Genomic DNA, 18,895 nt, shown 5'->3' with positions numbered 1-18,895 from the left:
TCCAATTAGACTTAACAGTGAACTAATTTGAATTTGGTGTGCAAAGATCAAGGTCACCATGACCTTGTCTGTCCCATCTTGTGAACATGATTTTTGTTAATTTTGCACTCATGTCCACTTGGAATCAACAATGACCTGACTTAGATTTTGGTGGTCAAAGGTCAAGGTCACTATGACCTCACAAAACATGTTTTTGGCTGTAACTCAGGAATTCAAACGCTTATTGTACCAAATTTCACACAAATGTGTAATTGGATGGAATGGTGAAGTTCTGACGTTTTATAACCAAAAGGTCAAAGGTCAACCTCACTCTGACATTGTAATGTTCTGGCCATTACGCAGCGTCATATCTCAGAAACAGAGGGAGAGAAATTTAGTCAGATATTGAATCGGTGACACTAATTTTGGGTGTCCACCTTGAAACTGTGCTGATTGTAGAGATCTTCTGTGCAGTCGGGGGAAAAGTGTGTTTGAAGCGTTACAGACGTGGATGTAAACTATAACCCTGAGGCGGTAATTCTGTTTTTCAGTCGGAGCGCTTTTGGAAATCAGCCATCCTTTTTGTAAACAATAAAATTACAAATACATTTATTTCTAAACGACTGAGCCGTGGCAATTTAAGTCAGTTTGCTGCTCAGATTTAACAACAGTTTGACTGCAGAAGGCGGAGAGAAACTGTGAAAAGAGAAGAGACTACATTAAACAAATAAGTATGTCAGTGAAATGCGTCACTCCGCTGCGCTGCTCTCTTGATGCTTCAGCTCTCCTGACTGCGGTGCCCTCGTGGAAATGTCAGAACAGAAGAAGTGCATCAATATGACGCGCTTCAAATTGGCTTTTAGTTGGCAATTGCAGTTTGGATGCACTTTGTTGCTCAAATGCGTTGAAACTGGACTCGTTTCACTCCAGCTGCAGAACCAGGACTGACTCACATACAATAAATGCACCTCTCTGTCTTTGGGAGGAATACCCATCATGGCTCCTCTCCTGATATCTGATACACTATTAACTCAATTCTTACATCGGGTCCAAGCATCTATTTTAAGTGCATGTGTGTGTGTGTGTGTGTGTCTGTGTGTGTGAGTGAGCAGAGGAGCAGGATGTGGCAGTGTGAAGTATGGAAATCTCATTATGGTGCAGCTTGCTGCTCGGTGCAGCAGCGGAGCTCCTGGTGTACAGTTGCTGGACTCTCACAGTCAACAGAAGAAGCAAATCCAGAAGGTGAAACTGATATTTATGTAATCTGACCTCCACACAGTCGCCATTATCATCCACTTTCTGACTTTATTTTTTCCTCCATTTCTCTAACTGTTCCTAGATTGTGAAAGGTTTTAAATATAAAATTTAGATAGATTTTCAAATTCTAAACATTTTGACAAATTGCAAACAATACTTTAAACAATACTAGTGACAGGTGCGGATTGACTGTTTGGTTATTCTCCTGATGGGCTGGTTTGTTTGTTTTTTCCAACTTTGGCGCTGAACCGTCTATTTTTCATGATATTTGGTGGACACAGTCAGGCCCCGCTCAGGATGAATTCATCAGTTGCCATCATAGTTGTCAAAACTTCAGTTCGCCTGATACACTACGTTATGATAAAAATACCTGCACACCAATGACGTTTGGCCTCAGCTGCACTTTGTGCTCAGTTCTAATTTGCATGTCAGCAAACATTCGTATGTTGATACAGTAAACAGATATTATGGTAAATATTACATAAGCATGTTGACACTGTCTTTATAAGGACAACCACGACCATAAAAACAACGCCTGTATTTACGTTTTCTTCACTGTTACAGCTAAGTTTCAAAACACGTGTTTATGGTTTTAAAAATAAAGGTGCCTTGACTTTACGTAAACGTGTACACGTAACAGTAAAATAGCTGTTTTTGTTTAAAGAGCAGCTGTTATAGTAATTGTAAAAGGCTTGAAGCTGTAGTAGTAGGCTAATGGATGTTTTGAAAGTGGCTTTATTTCTTTCAAAAACCTGGGAAGAAGGCAATGAGCAACTTAAGAAGAAAAGACCCAAAAATTAGAAAAAAAAAAAAAAGTTAAAAGCACAAGAAAATTAGCTTAAAAAATTGCATTAAAAAAACAAGTAAAACAAAACAAGAAAAAAAAAAAACCCTGAAAAAATGCTTAAAAATAATTCTGTAAAAATAATTTTAAATATGTAATTATGATAATTATAAATATAGGTTTTTGGGCTTTTTCACTGTAGCTTTATTTAAAATAATTTTATAAATCTTCAATTTTTTGCAGTTTTATTGAAGATTACTTTTTCAGTTACTCATTGTCTTTTCCCCATGTTTTTTTAAGAGAAAGCAAACTGATCTTGTATAGGGTTTGAGGGTTTAAATACTTGCAAAGGCTTTTGAATGCTGCACAAGAAATGTGATGTTGATCAAAGTTTCAAAGGGTTAAACCATAATAATACATTAGAGTTTATCAGCTGCTTTAAAATTTGTCGTTTAACTTTGTAATTTGTAACTTAAGCTTTTAAAATAAATGAGTAGGAATAAAAAGTACAATATTTGCCTCCAAACTATACTGGAGTGGAAGCATAAAAAATGGAAATACTCAAGCAAAATACAAGTACCTCAAGTACTGTACTTCCTTAGTGAAATTTCACCACTGAGAGTAGTATTACCCATCATTCACAGTTTGCATCCTGTGGCCCCTCTGCTGTGTGTTTACGTCGGGTACGGTGTTGATACGTCTCTGCATCAAAACAAATTCCTGTCGGTTTGTTGTCGTTGGCAGACGAGCTGATTGTGACTGTGCTATCACAGCGCCGGACTGAGGCCTGCCGGTCCTCCTGCCGGTCCTCCTGCCGGCTCCTGCCAGAGCATCTGTGCTGAGCTGGCCGCTGGATCAGGATCTGGCAGCGGTCGGGCTGCAGGCGGTGGGCTGTGTGTTTCAGCAGACTGGGGTCCCTCGGGGACTGCAGCGAGGGGACGGGACAGGGAACAGGTTGCTTTGCTGCGGCGCCAAGACAGCAGCTGTGACGCTCGGTGCTCGATTGCACTAACTGGTGGCAGCGAGGGCGTCCTCGACTGCAGCTCGGAGTGAAAAGAGGCTGCATTGTACTCATATATTTGTTTGTGTATCAAAGAAGGAACAGAGAAGACGACCAGGCTGCAGTTACTGCTGAAACTGATACTCTTCTCTTCTGCTTTACTGTTTTTTTTCTGGCGTCACCCAGAAAAGCTTCTAATTCAGGGTTTGAATCAGTTTCATATACATACACGTTGTCTTTTTAAATCCATTTATACTTAAAAACTTTATGTCTCATGTCTGAAATGTAACCAAAAATCACGGTGACTGTGACTGAGAACGGGACTAAAGCTGTTATATTGTGCTCTTAAAGGCCAGAACTCCACTGAGAAAAACAGTGATTTAACATTGCTGAACACAGGAGCTGCTGCTCTACCACTGCCTCGATCAGTTCGTTTATTTTAGTTTTATTTATTGTGCAACTTTGGTGTTTAAAAGTGTTAGTTCAGATTCACCAAAGTCACTCAATAACAAAAACTAACTGAGTAACCGTTTGCGGCAGCCGTAACCAGCAGCTCCTGTGTTCAGTGACGTTAAATCACTGTTTTTCTCAGTGGAGTCTGGTGGCCAGGGGAAACTTTTTTAGGTGGTTAAAATATAATATTATACAGATACATAGTTTTTTTTTTTTAAACCGCAGTCATACTATTATCCTCTGTTTCAGTACTGGGGGGTCGTGACTGATTATCGATAATACAACCCCACTTCAAATAATGTGAACTGTCCCTCTAAATAACCTCTAGATATGTCCAAAAGTGTCATCAGGACCCATTTAAAGGTGCAGTGCTGGGTGGTAATGTGCTGCATTACCTACATTACATGGCAGCCTACTTGAGTATATATATATATAATTTTTTTTTAAATAAATTGTACTTCTAAGAGTAGTTGTTCAGCAGAGTATTTTTACTTTTACTGGAATACATTTCCAATAAATGTATGCGCTTCTGCACCTTTAAATTGGGCTACAAAACTTTTTCCACCTTTACTGACACTTTTAACTATAAATCATTTTCACATTCAGCTCACACACACACACGACAGCGACTGTCCATCAGCGAGAGATAAGATAATCTAAGAGCCGATCAAAGCCCCACAGATGGAAAGGAGGTGCGGCTCTACCCCTTAATGACCCCCCATTCAATTTACTACTGATCAAGATCATGGCAGAAGATAAAACGCTGCCGTCTCCTTCAGAAGAGCCACATGCACGTCTCTGGCCCGACATTCAAACACTGTTTGCCTTTCAAATGACAAGAAATAATAACACTCATATTATTCATTGCCTACTTCATCAGCCCAAAACGGTGGACATCAACACTGTCGAGAATACCACATACAGCTCGTATTTTGTTATTCGTCTGCTTCTAAATATGGAAGCTTAGGTGTTTTTAAAGCTGGGCTCTACTTTACATTTTTTGGACTGAAGGAGACAACGGTTTTTGGAACTGGTCGATGTTGAGAGAGCTCCTGTCTAACTTTGTGTTGCATGTCCTGCCTGCGCTTTAGTGCATGCAAACATATTTTAACCCATTACTGCATCTTTTAACATTTTATGAAGAGTGTATGTTATGACTCTTGTATTTTATCTCTGCTTCTGTCTATGGCTGTTTCCTGTCGCTGCTCTGCATGTCTGCATGTTATGTCGAAATGTCGTTGCTTCGTGCTGACTATTTGTGCTAAAAAGCTGTATGTTGTTGCTGTGCTGTGGTTTTGTACTGTTTTGCTGTTTCCTGTTACTTTGCATGGCTTGTGTTCTGTATCAGGAGTTGTTGTATTATTTCTACTTTTATTTGATCAATCTTTTGGGGTTTTATATTTCGGAAAGTTACAGATATTGTCAGATGTAGCCGCCCCCCTCTGATGTAGGAAATTCATAAGCACTTTGTTAGAAGCATACTGACACTTTTCTGATGTGGCATATCACTCCAGTAAACCTGTTTCAGTAGAAATCAGTATGGAAACCAAAATATTTCCTGTGAAACAGAACAAACTTTGTTGTAAAAATGTCACCAATGGGAAAAATGGACTCAAAAGGATGATTTTACAATTATCAATAGATTTACAGGTCATTAAGGATCCAAAATATATATGCACCAAGGCAGCTTTTGTTCTGTTTTGTTTTGGGTGTTATTATTTTGTCATAACTGACATGTTTATGTCACAAATGTTTGTGCAATAAAGATTGAAGTAGAAAAAAAGCCAGAAAACACTCCCACTTCAAGTTCATCTGAGATTTATGCCAAAAAACCAAAGAGAAATGGGTCAGTGCAGATTCTCCAATAAATGAAGTGGTGCTTCGTTAGAAATAACATTTCAGCGCTGTTGTTTAGCTCGTGCAGCGCTCGTGCCCATTGTGAGGGATAAAAACAAAAAAGTGACTTCTTAGCAGAGCAGCCTTTGTGGCAGATATCATTTGGCCGCCCACGCAAACCAACATCCAGCCACCTAGCATAACTGAAATAGATGGTGCTGTGGGCTTGGGACCAATGGGAACAGGGTAGAATACAAAACGGGACTAACAAGAACGCTGCGTATTGTCTCGTGTGAGAGCCGAAGACAATGCGCGCCTTCATTGGCTTGTGTCCATTGTGCTTGAGATTTCTTGGGCTCAGCTGAAGAAGAGAAAGGTCTTCATTCAGCACTCTTCAAACCTGCCATTGTCACCGCTTCTTCTCTGCCCGTCCCAATGTTTTCTTTTCTCTCGGGGCTGATTGATGCCCCTCTGCTGGAGCGTTATGTCACTCAGCACACTGTGTGGTTTTTAAAAGACTTGTTAGCGCTGCTGCTTTTCCTTTTGTTTGCTGGCTTCACCTTTCTGCCTCCAGTTCTTAAAACAGGAGAATCAGAGAGGAGTTAAATTACATCCAGGGTTCCCACAGTCATGGGAGACCTGGAAAAGTCAGGGAATTTCACAGTCACATTTTCCAGGCCTGTAAAAGTAAAAGAACTAGTGAAAATCATGGAAAGTTTGTGTTGTGTTTAGTATATGTAATTACATTAATGTCAGATAATGGTGAATTTATTTTCTGCAGCTGATGACGTAGCATAACTCTAATATGCGTCAGCGTGTGATAACGTTTTGGTGATGTTGTTTATTTGTTTAGTGTGTATGTTTCTTCATTTTTTCTCTCCACGTTCTGTCTCTCCATGCATGTCTACCCCCTTTTTTATTTTTGACATTTTTATAGAAAAATGTAAGCATTTTTTCCATATTTTTTTTCTTTTTGACAAAATTTTTATTTTTTAATTTTTTTTTCAGAAAATGAGTTTTGAATGCATACTTACTTTAAAAAGTTTGGATTTTTTTCCTTCTTTTTTTTAAGATTTTTTTTTACTTAAAATGTTTGGGTGAGTTTTATAGAAAATTTAAAATTTTGGATTGATTTGTTTGTTTATTTTTTCTTGAAATTATTGATGTTTTCTTTAAAATTTGCCAGAAAGTCATTATTTATCACAGCCGGAAATGGCAAAAAAAAACAACCAGAAATTATCGTTGCATTTTCAAATTTCCGATGGTCTTTGAACACATCATGTGGGATGCTTGAATAGAGTTTGAATGTTATACATTTTAAAAACACCGGGCAAAAAAAATAAATAAATAAATAAATTGGGTAGTTGTAAAGTTATGGAAATGTTTTGAAATTTTGTGTGGGAACAACATCCAAAGTCAAAGTAATGTAATGTTGCGTCCTCACTCAGCGCTGAGCACATTTCTCCCTCCTCTGTCACTCATGGCAGTTTTGACCCAAATCTTTTACTCTGTGTGACAATAAAGCTCATGAATAGCTGCTGCTGAACGACATTCAGTGCTGTGTTGTTGTGCCCTCAGAATAATTTGGGAGTGATGTCATTCTGTTTAATTTCGCAGTAAAAAAGGAGAGGCGGATGATAAATGGTTGGATAAAATAGGCCTCCAGATTGTGAGCTCTCCTCAATGATCCGGTCAAAAGAACCAAAGAAAAGCTCCTTTAAAAAAACTTTTCTTTTTCACTTCTAGTGAGGAAGTGTCTCAAAAAATCGTGACAGGCTTGTTAAAGCAGCACCCTCCGTCCCCTCCACCTCGCTGCCCTAACAATGCGCCCCCCCGACTGCCCCGCCACCTTCCTGCCTCAGTGTCTCTATTCTGCTCTGCTGGCAGAGGCCCGTCTGCTGGACCGCTCACACACAGCGATGCTGAAAGAGGATTTAGCTCAGCCTGCTGCGTCTCCCTCGGTCCACATTAAGTTAGACTAACAAGTGAAGGAATTTGAAACCTTTGTGTGATCTGAAGCCAAATCTTCCTCCCTTATTCCGGTAACCAGTTAAATTTTTGGATGAGAAAACATTTTTTTTTTTACTTTTTTAGATCAAGTTGTGGCAGCAGAAAAGTGGCCCACCCCAGAAAACATTGGTCAGATGGTGACGTTGTGTCCTTGGCTGGAAAATAGTCCCAGTGTTGTATCAAAATGTGTTTCAACAAAGCTTCAAGGGAATTTCTCCAAATTTTGCACAAACATTCACTTGGTCTCAGCAATGAGCTGATTTCGTTTGGTGACCCCATCAGTCTTCGTCTTGTGGACGTGTTATCTCAAGAACACCTCGAGGGAATTTTGTCAAATTTGGCACAAACATTCGAGAGGACTCGAGGATGAACTAGTTAGATTTTGGTGGTCAAAGGTCAAGGTTAACAGTGACTTTACATTCATCTTATTCGTGTGAAACGAAGCTCAAGAACACCAAGAGAAAAGTCACTGAACTTTGACACAAAAATTTACTTGGACTTAACGATGAGCTGAAATTTGTTTTTCAGAAATCAAGGTCACCGTGACCTTGCAACCATCTCATTTTTGTGAAAGCAATATCTGAAGTTGGGCTAGAGGGAGTTTCTTCAAATTTGGCACAAACGTCCACTTGGACTCAACAATCAACTGATTAGAATTTGGTGGTCAAGGGTCAAGGTCACTGTGACCTCATAAAACATGTTTTTGCCTATAATTCAAGAGTTCACGCTAAAAATTCACACACATGCTCTAATAGAATAAAATGATGAAATCTGGACATTTTATATCCAAGAGGTCAGAGGATCAACTGTGACATCATAATGTTCTGCAAAAACACGTTTCTTGCCTTTTCTCAGCGTCATAACTCAGGACGGATAATGAATTGTTGACTCAGATCTTTGGTGTCCACCTTGGAAATTTGGAGATTGTATAGATCTTCTGGGGTCACGAGGGGACGATGTATTTGAAGCATCCGTGTTTTCACAGACATGGATCTTACGTGGTGGTTACCTGCAGCTTACGTGGTTTAGCAGAAGCACAGTAAAGCGATAATTCTGGGGTTAACTCTAGTTATAAAAATCCACCATCCAGGACCTTTAAATTTCACCAGTTAAATACTTAACCCTCTGAACCCTGAGCAAACTGGTGCTTTTTTTATTTAAAAAATTGGAGGAAAAGTCTTTGAACAACTTGGTAAGAATTGTACCACAAATTGCAAGAAATTAGTAGATTTAAAAGATTATCTTTAAAAAAAACTAGGGAAAAATGAAAAAAACTAGGATAAATAAGCTATATTTACAATTGTCATAATTAGACATTTAATATTATGTTATATTTTTAAAATCATTTTCCATGTCTTATTTATTTATTTATTCTAATTTTCAGGTAATTTTCTTAGACTTTTTACTATTTTATTGCTAATTTTTGGGTCATTTCCTCTTTCATTGCCCCTTTTCCATGTTTTTGAAATAGATCGAGCCACTTTGCTCAGGTTTCAAAGGGTTAATATCTCTCTTGTGTCAAGTGTACCCTCTACAATCAGAAATAAAACTCAAAGGAAGTTGCAGTTGAACAGGGAGTATTTCTGTTTTTGTACAAGTTTAAAAACTGAGCAGGACGTCGTGCAGACAAACAACAATACGCAACATTTATATGACCTCAAACGTGCTGTTCAGTCATTTCTCATTTACTTATCAGCCTACAAACACACAGATATCATAAAATCTGTGATAAGCTCATAAAATCAGCTATGCTGGTGTGCTGTGGTGAAACAGTGACCTCTGCCTGATCACACTTTCTGTAGCTGCTCAGCATCAGAGCATCAAATTAACACAACGCTGTTTTAATGAATTTATCACAGCAGCACAGTCATTAAACCTGACGACATGCTTTGATTCCTGACATACTGTGTTGTGCTCAGTCGTAAACTGTTGAATGAATAAACGGTTTTGTTTGTGTGAATGACTCATGTGATTTTAAAAATCGCCCCGGAGGAGTGAAACTAAACCACTAAACACTTTTCCTCCGTCTCTCTGCAGGTTGTGCACTCTGACTCTGAAGAAGCTGGTTGTGATGAGAGAACTTGATAAAGAGCTCATCTCTGTGGTCATAGCGGTTAAAATTCAGGTATGTTGCACCAAAACAACACCAACAGAGAGGCCATGTACAAACCTGCTGCACACACAAACAATCTAACACACACACACACACACACACACACACACACACACACACACACACACACACACACCGAAACCCTGATGTCAGGCCAAAGAAGAGAGTTTAGATACTGCTTTATATTTTACTGTTGACCCTTTAAAATCCATATTTAATTGCTTTTTTTATATTTTCCACCTTTAAAACATGTTTTTTGAGCAAAATGTTTATTGAAAGTTGAAGCCAAAATGATAAAAAAAATAGATAGCAACAACTATTTTTTCCAATTTCCAATTTTGCGCTCAGATAAAAAAAAAAAACTAAAAAAAAAGAGGATAACAAGGGTATAACACTTACAGGTTCAATTTTCCATACCAAAAATGAAAAATAGAAAACTGTAAACTTGAATTCAATTTTCAAAAATTCTGCATTGATTTGACCGCTTTCATTTTCCGCCGGTGTTTCCGAATGTCCCCTTCGCTCACACTCTCCGTCGGTGTCTCCGTCGGTGTCTCTGTCAGTGTCTCCGCCGTTGTTTCCGCAGGTGTCTCCGAATATCCGCTCAGCTCTCACTCTTCACCAGAACAAGCAGAACAACATGTAAATATGCAGAGATCACAACAAAGACGTTACTTAGGGACGGTTTTGTAGCTGTGCTGCTTCTTGACATTTTGGGAATGTTCCACAAAATAGTTCCTCTATAACTCAGATTATTATTTTTATGGCATTATTTTTGTACAATTCAAGTTGACATAAGAAAAGAGGAAAAAAAACCTGAAAATGACTTTCAAAAATGTGATTTCACAGCTTTTTGTCTGAAATGCGTTTTTTTTTTAAAAATGAAAATACACAAATTAAATTCATTTGTACTCACCACATCTCAGCCTTTCAGACCCTCAGGCAAGAAAAACAAACAAAAAGAAATGATCGTTATCAGTATCTTATCGACCGTGAGAAGCTGGAATTATCGGTTAATCTGTATCGGTTGAAATAATCATTATCGTGCTTCACTGGAAAAGTGCATCAAACAGGTATCCTACTTTAACCCTTTGAAACCTGGGTTGTCTTACTTTTGCACTCAGACACCCGTCACAAACATTTAAACCTCTGAAAGCAGAGCTGATTGGTTTGATTTATTTTGAAAACAGGATACAAAGGCCATGAGCAACTTGACAAGAAATGTCCTGCAAATTGCAAGAATTTAATAAAAGGTGACGAGAAAAATGACCTGAAAACGAAGTGAGAAAAAGAGAGAAAATGAAAAAATATTACTGAAAATTGTATTTATAATTATTTTACTTAAATTATGTTTAAGATGAAAAAAACCCAACTATTTTTAGTGCTTTGTTTAGGGTTAGGATAGTTTATTGTTTGTTTGTTTTTCTTTATTTATGTTTGTTCTTTTGCCAATTTTCAGGTAATTTTTAGTTAATTTCTTGGTAATATTTTGGGTCATTTCTTGTAAAATGACTCATTGCCTTATTGTTATGTTCATGAACAAGTCAGTTTTCTCAGGTTTCACAGGGTTAAAACAGCTGCTTATAGTAATAGTTGCTTTGTAAAATTGTAAAATCACCATAGAATACTTGTAGTAAATGTTGTCACACATGCAAAAACATCTGCATGGTGTTTTAAAATGTGTTGAAACCTGATGAATAATTTATGTCGTGCACCTTTGCTGCAGTGAAAAACAACAGTGAAGAGGCAGAATACTTCATGGGGACAAAATCAAACAACAACCAATTTTTTTTTTTTTCCAGGGCTCCAAACGGATTTTAAGGTCCCATGAGATAGTGCTGCCCCCCAGTGGGTCTGTGGAGACTGATCTGGCTCTCACCTTCTCACTGCAGGTAAAATCAAACATCACCATGCTGCGGTTTGGTTCATTTCGGGATAATTTTTTTTCATACTTGCTGTTTTGTTTTTTATTGAGATCATTGAGTGGGCTGAGCTTTATGGCACTTGTTGCCATGGTTACTTACATTAGATGCTGTTTGATGATGAATGAGATATGAAGCTTTCTTTTGTATAAAGCTGAATTGCTGTCTGGAGATTCATCTTTTTTGAGTGTGTTTTTATTATTAAAAGATAATTCAGGCAAATATGATCCCTCAAAAAGGCCAAAACCAACAATGTGTTTGGTGTGTTGGGAAGAAGCAACTACAGGTCATTAAAAGTTTGTTTTATTACATTTTGTTGTCGTTTGCTGGTAGGCATAGTGATTTGATTGATTTTTTTTGCCATTTTTTTGTGTAGTTATGTAGGCGCCATAAAAGGGAAGGAATGATTTTTATGTCTGCGTGCTGGAAGGTTGTCTGTTCGCCAGCTCGTAGTCCCATCCTCGCAAATGGGATACCTCAAGAAAGCCTTGAGGGAGTAACTTCAGATTTCGCGCACACATCCAGTTGGACTCAGGGATGAAGTGATTAGATTTTGGCAGTCAGGGGTCAAAGATTAAGGTCACTGTGACCTTGTCTGTCTCAGACTGAATGTGAGTTTTCAGGGGCTTTACACATTAATCAGTAAATTAATAAATGAATGACTTATCGTTTTCAGCTGCAGTTTTGGCTCCTCAGACTTTTAACCATTTATGTTCTTTAAAAAACATTTTTAAAAATACATTTTTTTTACAGTTTTACTTTAAATTTTTAAAAAACTGACAAAGGTTTTACATTTTTACAAGCAATATGATGTGTATTTTTTTTCTTTTTTACATAGACTTCAGTTTAATTTAACTTTAAGGACAATTAAGTAATTATGTTAATTTACACATTACAACTTTTTAAAAAGATTTTTGGTAATTTACTGTATTTTATGGGATTTACACTTGATGTAGAGAAAAAAACACAAAATAATTAAATGATAGAGTAATTTCTAAAGTTTTTTTTGTGTTTTTACAGTGTAGCGAGTATTTATGGCAGCAGGTCAGTGAATGTGGGTTCAAGTCAAAATAACTTACGCTAAACGTGTTCATCTTAATAAAGAAACATGTCACCCGTGCATTTATAATAGTTTTTGATCATTAATGGAGCTCTGCGGCACAGAGGAATAAGATACATCACACTCTGATACACAGACAATACTGCAGTGCAGGTTTTGGTCTTTTTTATAGGATTTGTTAATGATAAAAAAGACAGAAAGTATCACCAACCTGACCCTTAAAGCTACCTGTTAAACTCTTCTCATCAGTACTTTTCTTGTGTTTTCTCTTCAGTATCCTCACTTCTTAAAGCGAGAGGGAAACAAGCTGCAGATCATGCTGCAAAGGCGGAAGAGATACAAGAACCGAACCATCCTGGGCTACAAGACGCTCGCCGTGGGATCTATCGACATGGCCGAGGTACATTATGATCACGCTGCATTCGTGCTGTGAACTTTAATGGTGGGTGAAATCACTTGTGTATATGCGGAGGATAACAAGGTGGCGGCTCACTTCCGGTGCACTTTGTGTCTTGGAGTTTCGGGCAGGCAGGAGCTCTAACAGGCTGTTAGTGTCGGGAGCAGCGCGAGAATATAATGAGAAAGATGGTGGATGTTGACATTTACTGGAGGGCTTTGTCCTCCTCATCTTCACCCGGGGATTGACGGTGCCCTTTTGTACTATCTCCTGGCTCTATAAAAAGACGTCTTAAATAAGTCCTTTTGTCCTTTAATCAGTCTGGAAAAAAATACTATCATCCTTTTAGGATTATTCTGTGACCTTTTTGCCTTTATTGATAGAGAAAAATTCCCAGTCCAAGGCGATGTAGGCGTGTCATGCAAAAGATAACAGAAAGGCAAGCCCCTTATACGTGGGAGCGACCACTTTTGAGGGATTTCTGGGAGGCGATCGTCCAAGATTTCACAGAGGAACTGTGAATTCAAAACTTCCAGATGATCCGCTCAGCTTTTGAAGAGTTATGCGATGCAGTAACAGCTCTTGTGGCGCCTGCTGCATCATGAGGGAGCCGGTTCCTACTGACGAGCGCATAGTTATAGCATCATGTGAGATGCCAGATTCTCAAAACTGCAGTGAAAACACTTATTTGTGTTTCCATTGCAGTTTTGAGAAATATGGCTTTTTTGAATCGCAAGTTTTTTAGAGATTGATGTGTTTTCATTAGGCGCATTTTACCCTCAATTTGTACAGTTTGAGGGTTAATGGAAACCCGCCTGATGGCTTTGTGTTTGAGCCACAGAACCTGCGTGTTTTTGCAGACACATCGCAGTGTTTTTCAGCGGCATATAAGCCTACAAACATGAGTGTATTTCACAGACCGTCCAGCGCTGTTTGTGCCGCTGAACCTGCATGTTTTTTCTCAGACAAAGATTTGTTTTGCAGCTGTGTTAGAACCAACAAACCCGGGTGCTGTTAGTGACACATTGCGCCGTTTCTCAGCAGCGTTTGACCCACCAGACCTTCCAGTTATAGTGACACATCGCAGCGTTTCCGCCAGTGTTTGTTGCAACAAGGTCTTTTTAGCGACACAAAAAGCGTTTACCCGCAATGTTTGAGCTGTGAAACCTGGATTTCTTTCCGCATCACATTGCAGTGTTTCCACCAGTGTTTGTGGCGCTGACCTTGGGCGTTTTTAGCAACTCATCTCCGCTTTTCCTCGATTGTGTGCGGCACCAAACCCAGGTGTTTTTAGGGAGACATCGCAGCATTTCCAAGAGTGTCCTCTGCACTGAAGCAGGATGTTTTGAGTGACACATCTCAGTGTTTCCTGAATGTTTCTGGCGCTGAAACAGGGTGTTTTTAAGCAACACATCATAACGTTGCCAGCAGTGTTTGAGCCACCGAACTTGAATGTTTTTAGCGACACCTCACAGCTTTTCCACGAGTGTTTGTGACACTGAACCTGGTGTTTTGGGCGACACGTTATGGTGTTTCTGCCACTGAATGTGGGTGTTTTTAGAGACACATCGTAAGTGTTTCTGTGAGTGTTTGTGGAACTAAACCTGTATGTTTTAAATGACACATCGCAGCTGTTCCAAGAGTATTTTTGGCAGTGAACCTGGATGTTTTTAGTCCCACATCGTAGTGTTTCCATGACTGTTTTTGGCACCAAACTTTGGTGTTTATCACTGATGCATAGCAGAGTTTCCCAGCGGCGTTTCAGCCACCAAATGTTTTTTTATTAAGCCAAGAGATGATCTTTTCCTCACCATGACCAAGTGCTTTTTGTTCCTAAACCTAACGACACATTCACCCCACACGGCTGCAAAGCGTAAAGTCTCATTGATCCCCTTCAAAATAATGTACAAATGTATCTGTGGTTTGCAGAAACATTCAGAGTGAAGGTCATTTCTGGTTTAATGCTTTTATCTTTTAAATATTTTCACTGTTTTTCCAATGTATCCTTAAAGAAGTGATGATTTCTCCTTTGTCATCAGCTTGTTTTTAGAAAACCAAGAACACACGAGAATAAGAGACTTCCTCCAGATGAATATTATTCAGTGCAGATGATTCTAATAAACTGAGGAGTTCCCATTTGGCTCACAAAGCTCAGTGGAGCTAATTAAGGTCACACCTCAGCCGCTGAGAGAGGAAAAAAAGCATTTCTGTGCTTGTGAGAAAAAAATAAATCAGAAACACAGAGCTTTAATTTATCACAAAAGAGGAATGATTCTCACTTTTTAAACTCAGGGATACTATGAGGCTCTAACACAACATACCACACAAGATACAGAGTAAACAGCTGAAGGCTGACACGGTCTCACAGGACTGCAGCAGAGCAGCCAGAGCCGTCCAGATTCGGGGCGGTGCTGTCCTCAAGTGACCTGAGTTGGAGATGAGAGTTTTTTATCTCTGCAGTGTAAAATATGCCCAGAATGAATGACTGTCTCTCAGTCAGTGAACACTGCTCCTGTGTGGTGGCGCGGCTGCTTCAGTGGAGGTTCGAACAGCAGAAAACTGTGGGTGGTTAAAGCGAGCAGCTCCCAGGTGTGAATGTGTGGGTTTGTGTTGAAAAGGTAACAGAGAGAGTCTGAAGAGAGGCGCCTTCTGCTCAGACAAAGGTTAATATCGACAAATCAGTCAAATCAAGACAATTAAAATACAACAATTTTTGAAATCAAGTCTTCTCCTTGCTCCCTCAGTAATATGCAGTTATGGCTTTTGAGTTGGGACAAGTCAGTTTTATTTGCAAAGCCCGAAATCACAAATTTTGCCTCAGGGGATTTTACTGTCTGCACACCATAAAACACAAGTCTGTGTACCATGCATTAGTTTTTCAAAATAAAACAAAAAAAATACTTTTTTTATATTTGTTTCATAAACCAAAATGATAAAAACAGATAACTCGTTTTTCCAATATTTGATTTGTGCTCAAATTTTTAAAAAAAACAAAAAAAAAATGGGATAACAAGGATGGTCGGTCTGTGTAACACTCAGTTAAGTTCAGTTTTCCAAATCAAAAATGAAAAAGAGAAAATTTAATTCAATTTTTTTTAATTTGTATTTTTCTAAAATTGTATTTTTCGTTTGTCAAATCGGTCCGTATATCTTTTGGTCGTTGGATTTTCAGTTCAAAAATGGTTATTAAAATTTTTTAAAAAATGGGTGGTTATTGGATTTTCATTTTAAAATGCAAAAATTGAAATTGAAATACGAGGCCTTTTTCTTTTTTGAGGTCAGGTGCTGGTCTGTCATGCATACTACAGCATTTTGGGTTGTTCCATCAGATTCATGTACATGAGGATCATTTTCACATCATCATATCATATGAATGCCGATTTTTTTAAAAATGCAAAAGAAAGACTTTTCCGTTTCTAGTATGGGCATTGTCTCCTAAATTTGGCCTGAATGTAAAAAGTATGTGATTTACTCACCCACTATCTCTGTGCCAGCAATACGTTATGGTATATAGAGTGGATGGAAAACTTCTATATCTCTGCAATTCTGAATTTAAAAAAAGTCGTAAAAAATCATCATACATTTTTCTAGCAGTTTCTGTGTCTGTATGGTGGACATTTCTTGTATGGGATAATATTTGGGGATATGAAGAATCAAAAGTCCTGATAATCGAGCTCAGATCTCTCAGTCTGACTGAAGTGACAGATTCCTCTCTCAGTTCCTCTCCTCCTTCACGCTTTGCCTCTGCTCTGCTTTCTCTCAGGTGATGCAGCACCCGACAGAAGGAGGCCAGGTTCTCCCTCTCTGCAGCAACCAGAAAGACATGCTGGGGAAGGTGGCCGAGATCTGGATCTTCTCTCTGTCCAGTCAGCCAATCGATCACGAGGACGCAGCTCTGCAGGGAGGACAGAAGATCAAATGCTCCGGTAAACTTTGCCCCCCATTACCCCCGGCGTTTGGAGGTTAATGCAGCAACCGAGCGATTGTAATCACAGAATAAACTGGATGTTTTAAACGGAGCATGGCTCACAGGGTTCGGGGTGTTTTTTTAATCGTGCAGAAAGCGATAAAACTCAGGTAGCATACAGATCTGTGTGTACTGTACATCATGTATATTTAGAGCCTGGCTGCATGCCGAATTTAAAAAGGTCGCTGAAATATGTATGAGGCCTCTCTTCGCTCCAGCCTTTAATCTCACTGCTTGTTCTCTGCTTTAGATAACTACTCAGAGGAGGAGTACGAGAGCTTCTCCTCAGAGCAGGAGGCCAGCGACGACGCCGTGCAGGGACAGGTGAGTCCACCTGAGGGTCACTGAGGCCGGCAGACTGTTAAGGGTCACGAAATCTGTTTACATCATTCTCGTCATCTGTACTTTCACCGCAAAGAAAAACATCAAGACATACAAGCGTAAATAATGCATCATCCTTTCATTGGGGATGTGACGCTTTATTTTAACTCGTCTTCTTTGTTTCCAGGATCTCGAGGATGACGAGTACGATGTGAGGAAGTCAAAGAAGCAGAGGAGGTTGATTGTGAGGACGCCCTCCATCACCAGAGTAAGAGACGAGACCAACTAAAGTACAAAAAACAATACATGGAAGTGTTTAGATTGAGCATCTCCACCTACAGCGAAACAAACAAGGCCGTGTCTGTGCAGGGGACCCACACAGTGACCTCTGGTTTAATGGCAGTAAACAAGGGTTGTCACGATACCAGAATTTTAACCTTTCATACAATAGCCGTTTATAAAAAGAAAGTGATACTTTATAGCTTTTTTGATACCGCAGCAAAAAGAAAAAATAAGTCCCAGCCACATAAAATAAGATTTTTCTGCCTCTGCTGTCCGTTTTCGTCAAATTTGACAAACGTCCACTTGGATACAACAATAAGCTGAACTTGATTTTGTTGGTCAAAGGTCACTGTGATCTTGCATCTGTCTCATTTTCGTGAGATGAACTGATTCAAATCTGGTGGTCGAAGGTCAATGGTGACGGTCATGGTGACCCTGTCTGTCTCAATCTCGTGAACGTCATATCTTAACAACAGCTTGACTTTCCTCAAATTTGGCACAAATGTAGACTTGGATTCAACGATAAACCGATTAGAATTTGGGGGTCAACGGTCACTGTGAAACTGTACCTGTCTCATTCTCATAAACACAGCATGTTAAGAACATCTTGGAGGATTTAACAAAAATTTGGCACAAATGTAGGCTTGAACTTAAGCATTAACTGATTAGAATTTGGTGGTCAAAGGTCAAGGTCACGGTGATCCCATATGTTTCATTCTGTGAACATAATATCATATAAAACATAACATGAAAAATAGATTAAGAGTTTCCTCAAATTTGGCACAAACGTCCAGTTTGACTCAACGATAAACGGATTTGAATTTGATAGTCAGCAGTCACTATGACCTCCAAAAACATGTTTTTTTTGGCCGTAACTCAAAAACTCATGTTATTTCTGACAAAATTCCCCACAAATGTCTAATAGGATAAAAATGATGAAGTGATGGCATTTTACATCAAAAAGGTCAACTTCACTGTTACATCATAATGTTCAATTTTCTGACGATAATTCAACATCTTATCTCAGAAACAGGAGGAGAGGCGTTTGGTCAGACACTGAATTGGTGACACGAATCCTAAAACTGTGCTGATTGTAGTATCTATGTCTCAGAATTTAAGCTTCTTTGTAGTAACATCAATATTTGGATGTGTTATGGCTACATATGAGTCTGGATGTGAACTGCGACTTCACTGGAGGCATACAACCGCAAGGTGGTCATTGTAGGGTTTTTTATAGCTTCTGCACTTTAAATACTACTAAATGTGCAATTAGCAGATTGCATCGTTTGAAAAGTGTGGTATCGAAAAATGATTGAAGTATCAGTACTTTTGACACCCTTACAGTAAAGTGGGGTTATGGGCTATTTCTTGGCCAGGTACAATTACTTATTTGCGTCTTGCTGGTTTCCTCACAGTGACGACGTAAACGTGTTTATTAGTGAGCTGTTGCATTGCTGGTCGGTGAATTTTGTTGTGGAGTGAACCACATTTTCTGTTTCATGCCTTCATGCTGA

General features: G+C 39.0%; 1 protein-coding gene across 2 annotated transcripts in view; it reads left to right on the top strand.

Moving 5' to 3' along the window:
• pacs2 (phosphofurin acidic cluster sorting protein 2) overlaps positions 1–18,895 on the top strand; it is a 76,763-nt gene that overhangs the window by 40,767 nt on the left and 17,101 nt on the right. For both annotated transcript variants that reach the window (XM_042500102.1, XM_042500101.1), the window contains exons 2-7: positions 9,357–9,444; positions 11,235–11,324; positions 12,689–12,814; positions 16,575–16,737; positions 17,029–17,102; positions 17,287–17,367. In XM_042500102.1, the coding sequence (XP_042356036.1) occupies positions 9,357–9,444; positions 11,235–11,324; positions 12,689–12,814; positions 16,575–16,737; positions 17,029–17,102; positions 17,287–17,367 (622 nt within the window). The remainder of the gene's footprint in view (positions 1–9,356; positions 9,445–11,234; positions 11,325–12,688; positions 12,815–16,574; positions 16,738–17,028; positions 17,103–17,286; positions 17,368–18,895) is intronic.

This window comes from Plectropomus leopardus, chromosome 14 (assembly GCF_008729295.1).
Source record: "Plectropomus leopardus isolate mb chromosome 14, YSFRI_Pleo_2.0, whole genome shotgun sequence".
Lineage (NCBI taxonomy): Eukaryota > Metazoa > Chordata > Actinopteri > Perciformes > Serranidae > Plectropomus > Plectropomus leopardus.
This window is presented reverse-complemented; position numbering and strand designations above follow the sequence as displayed.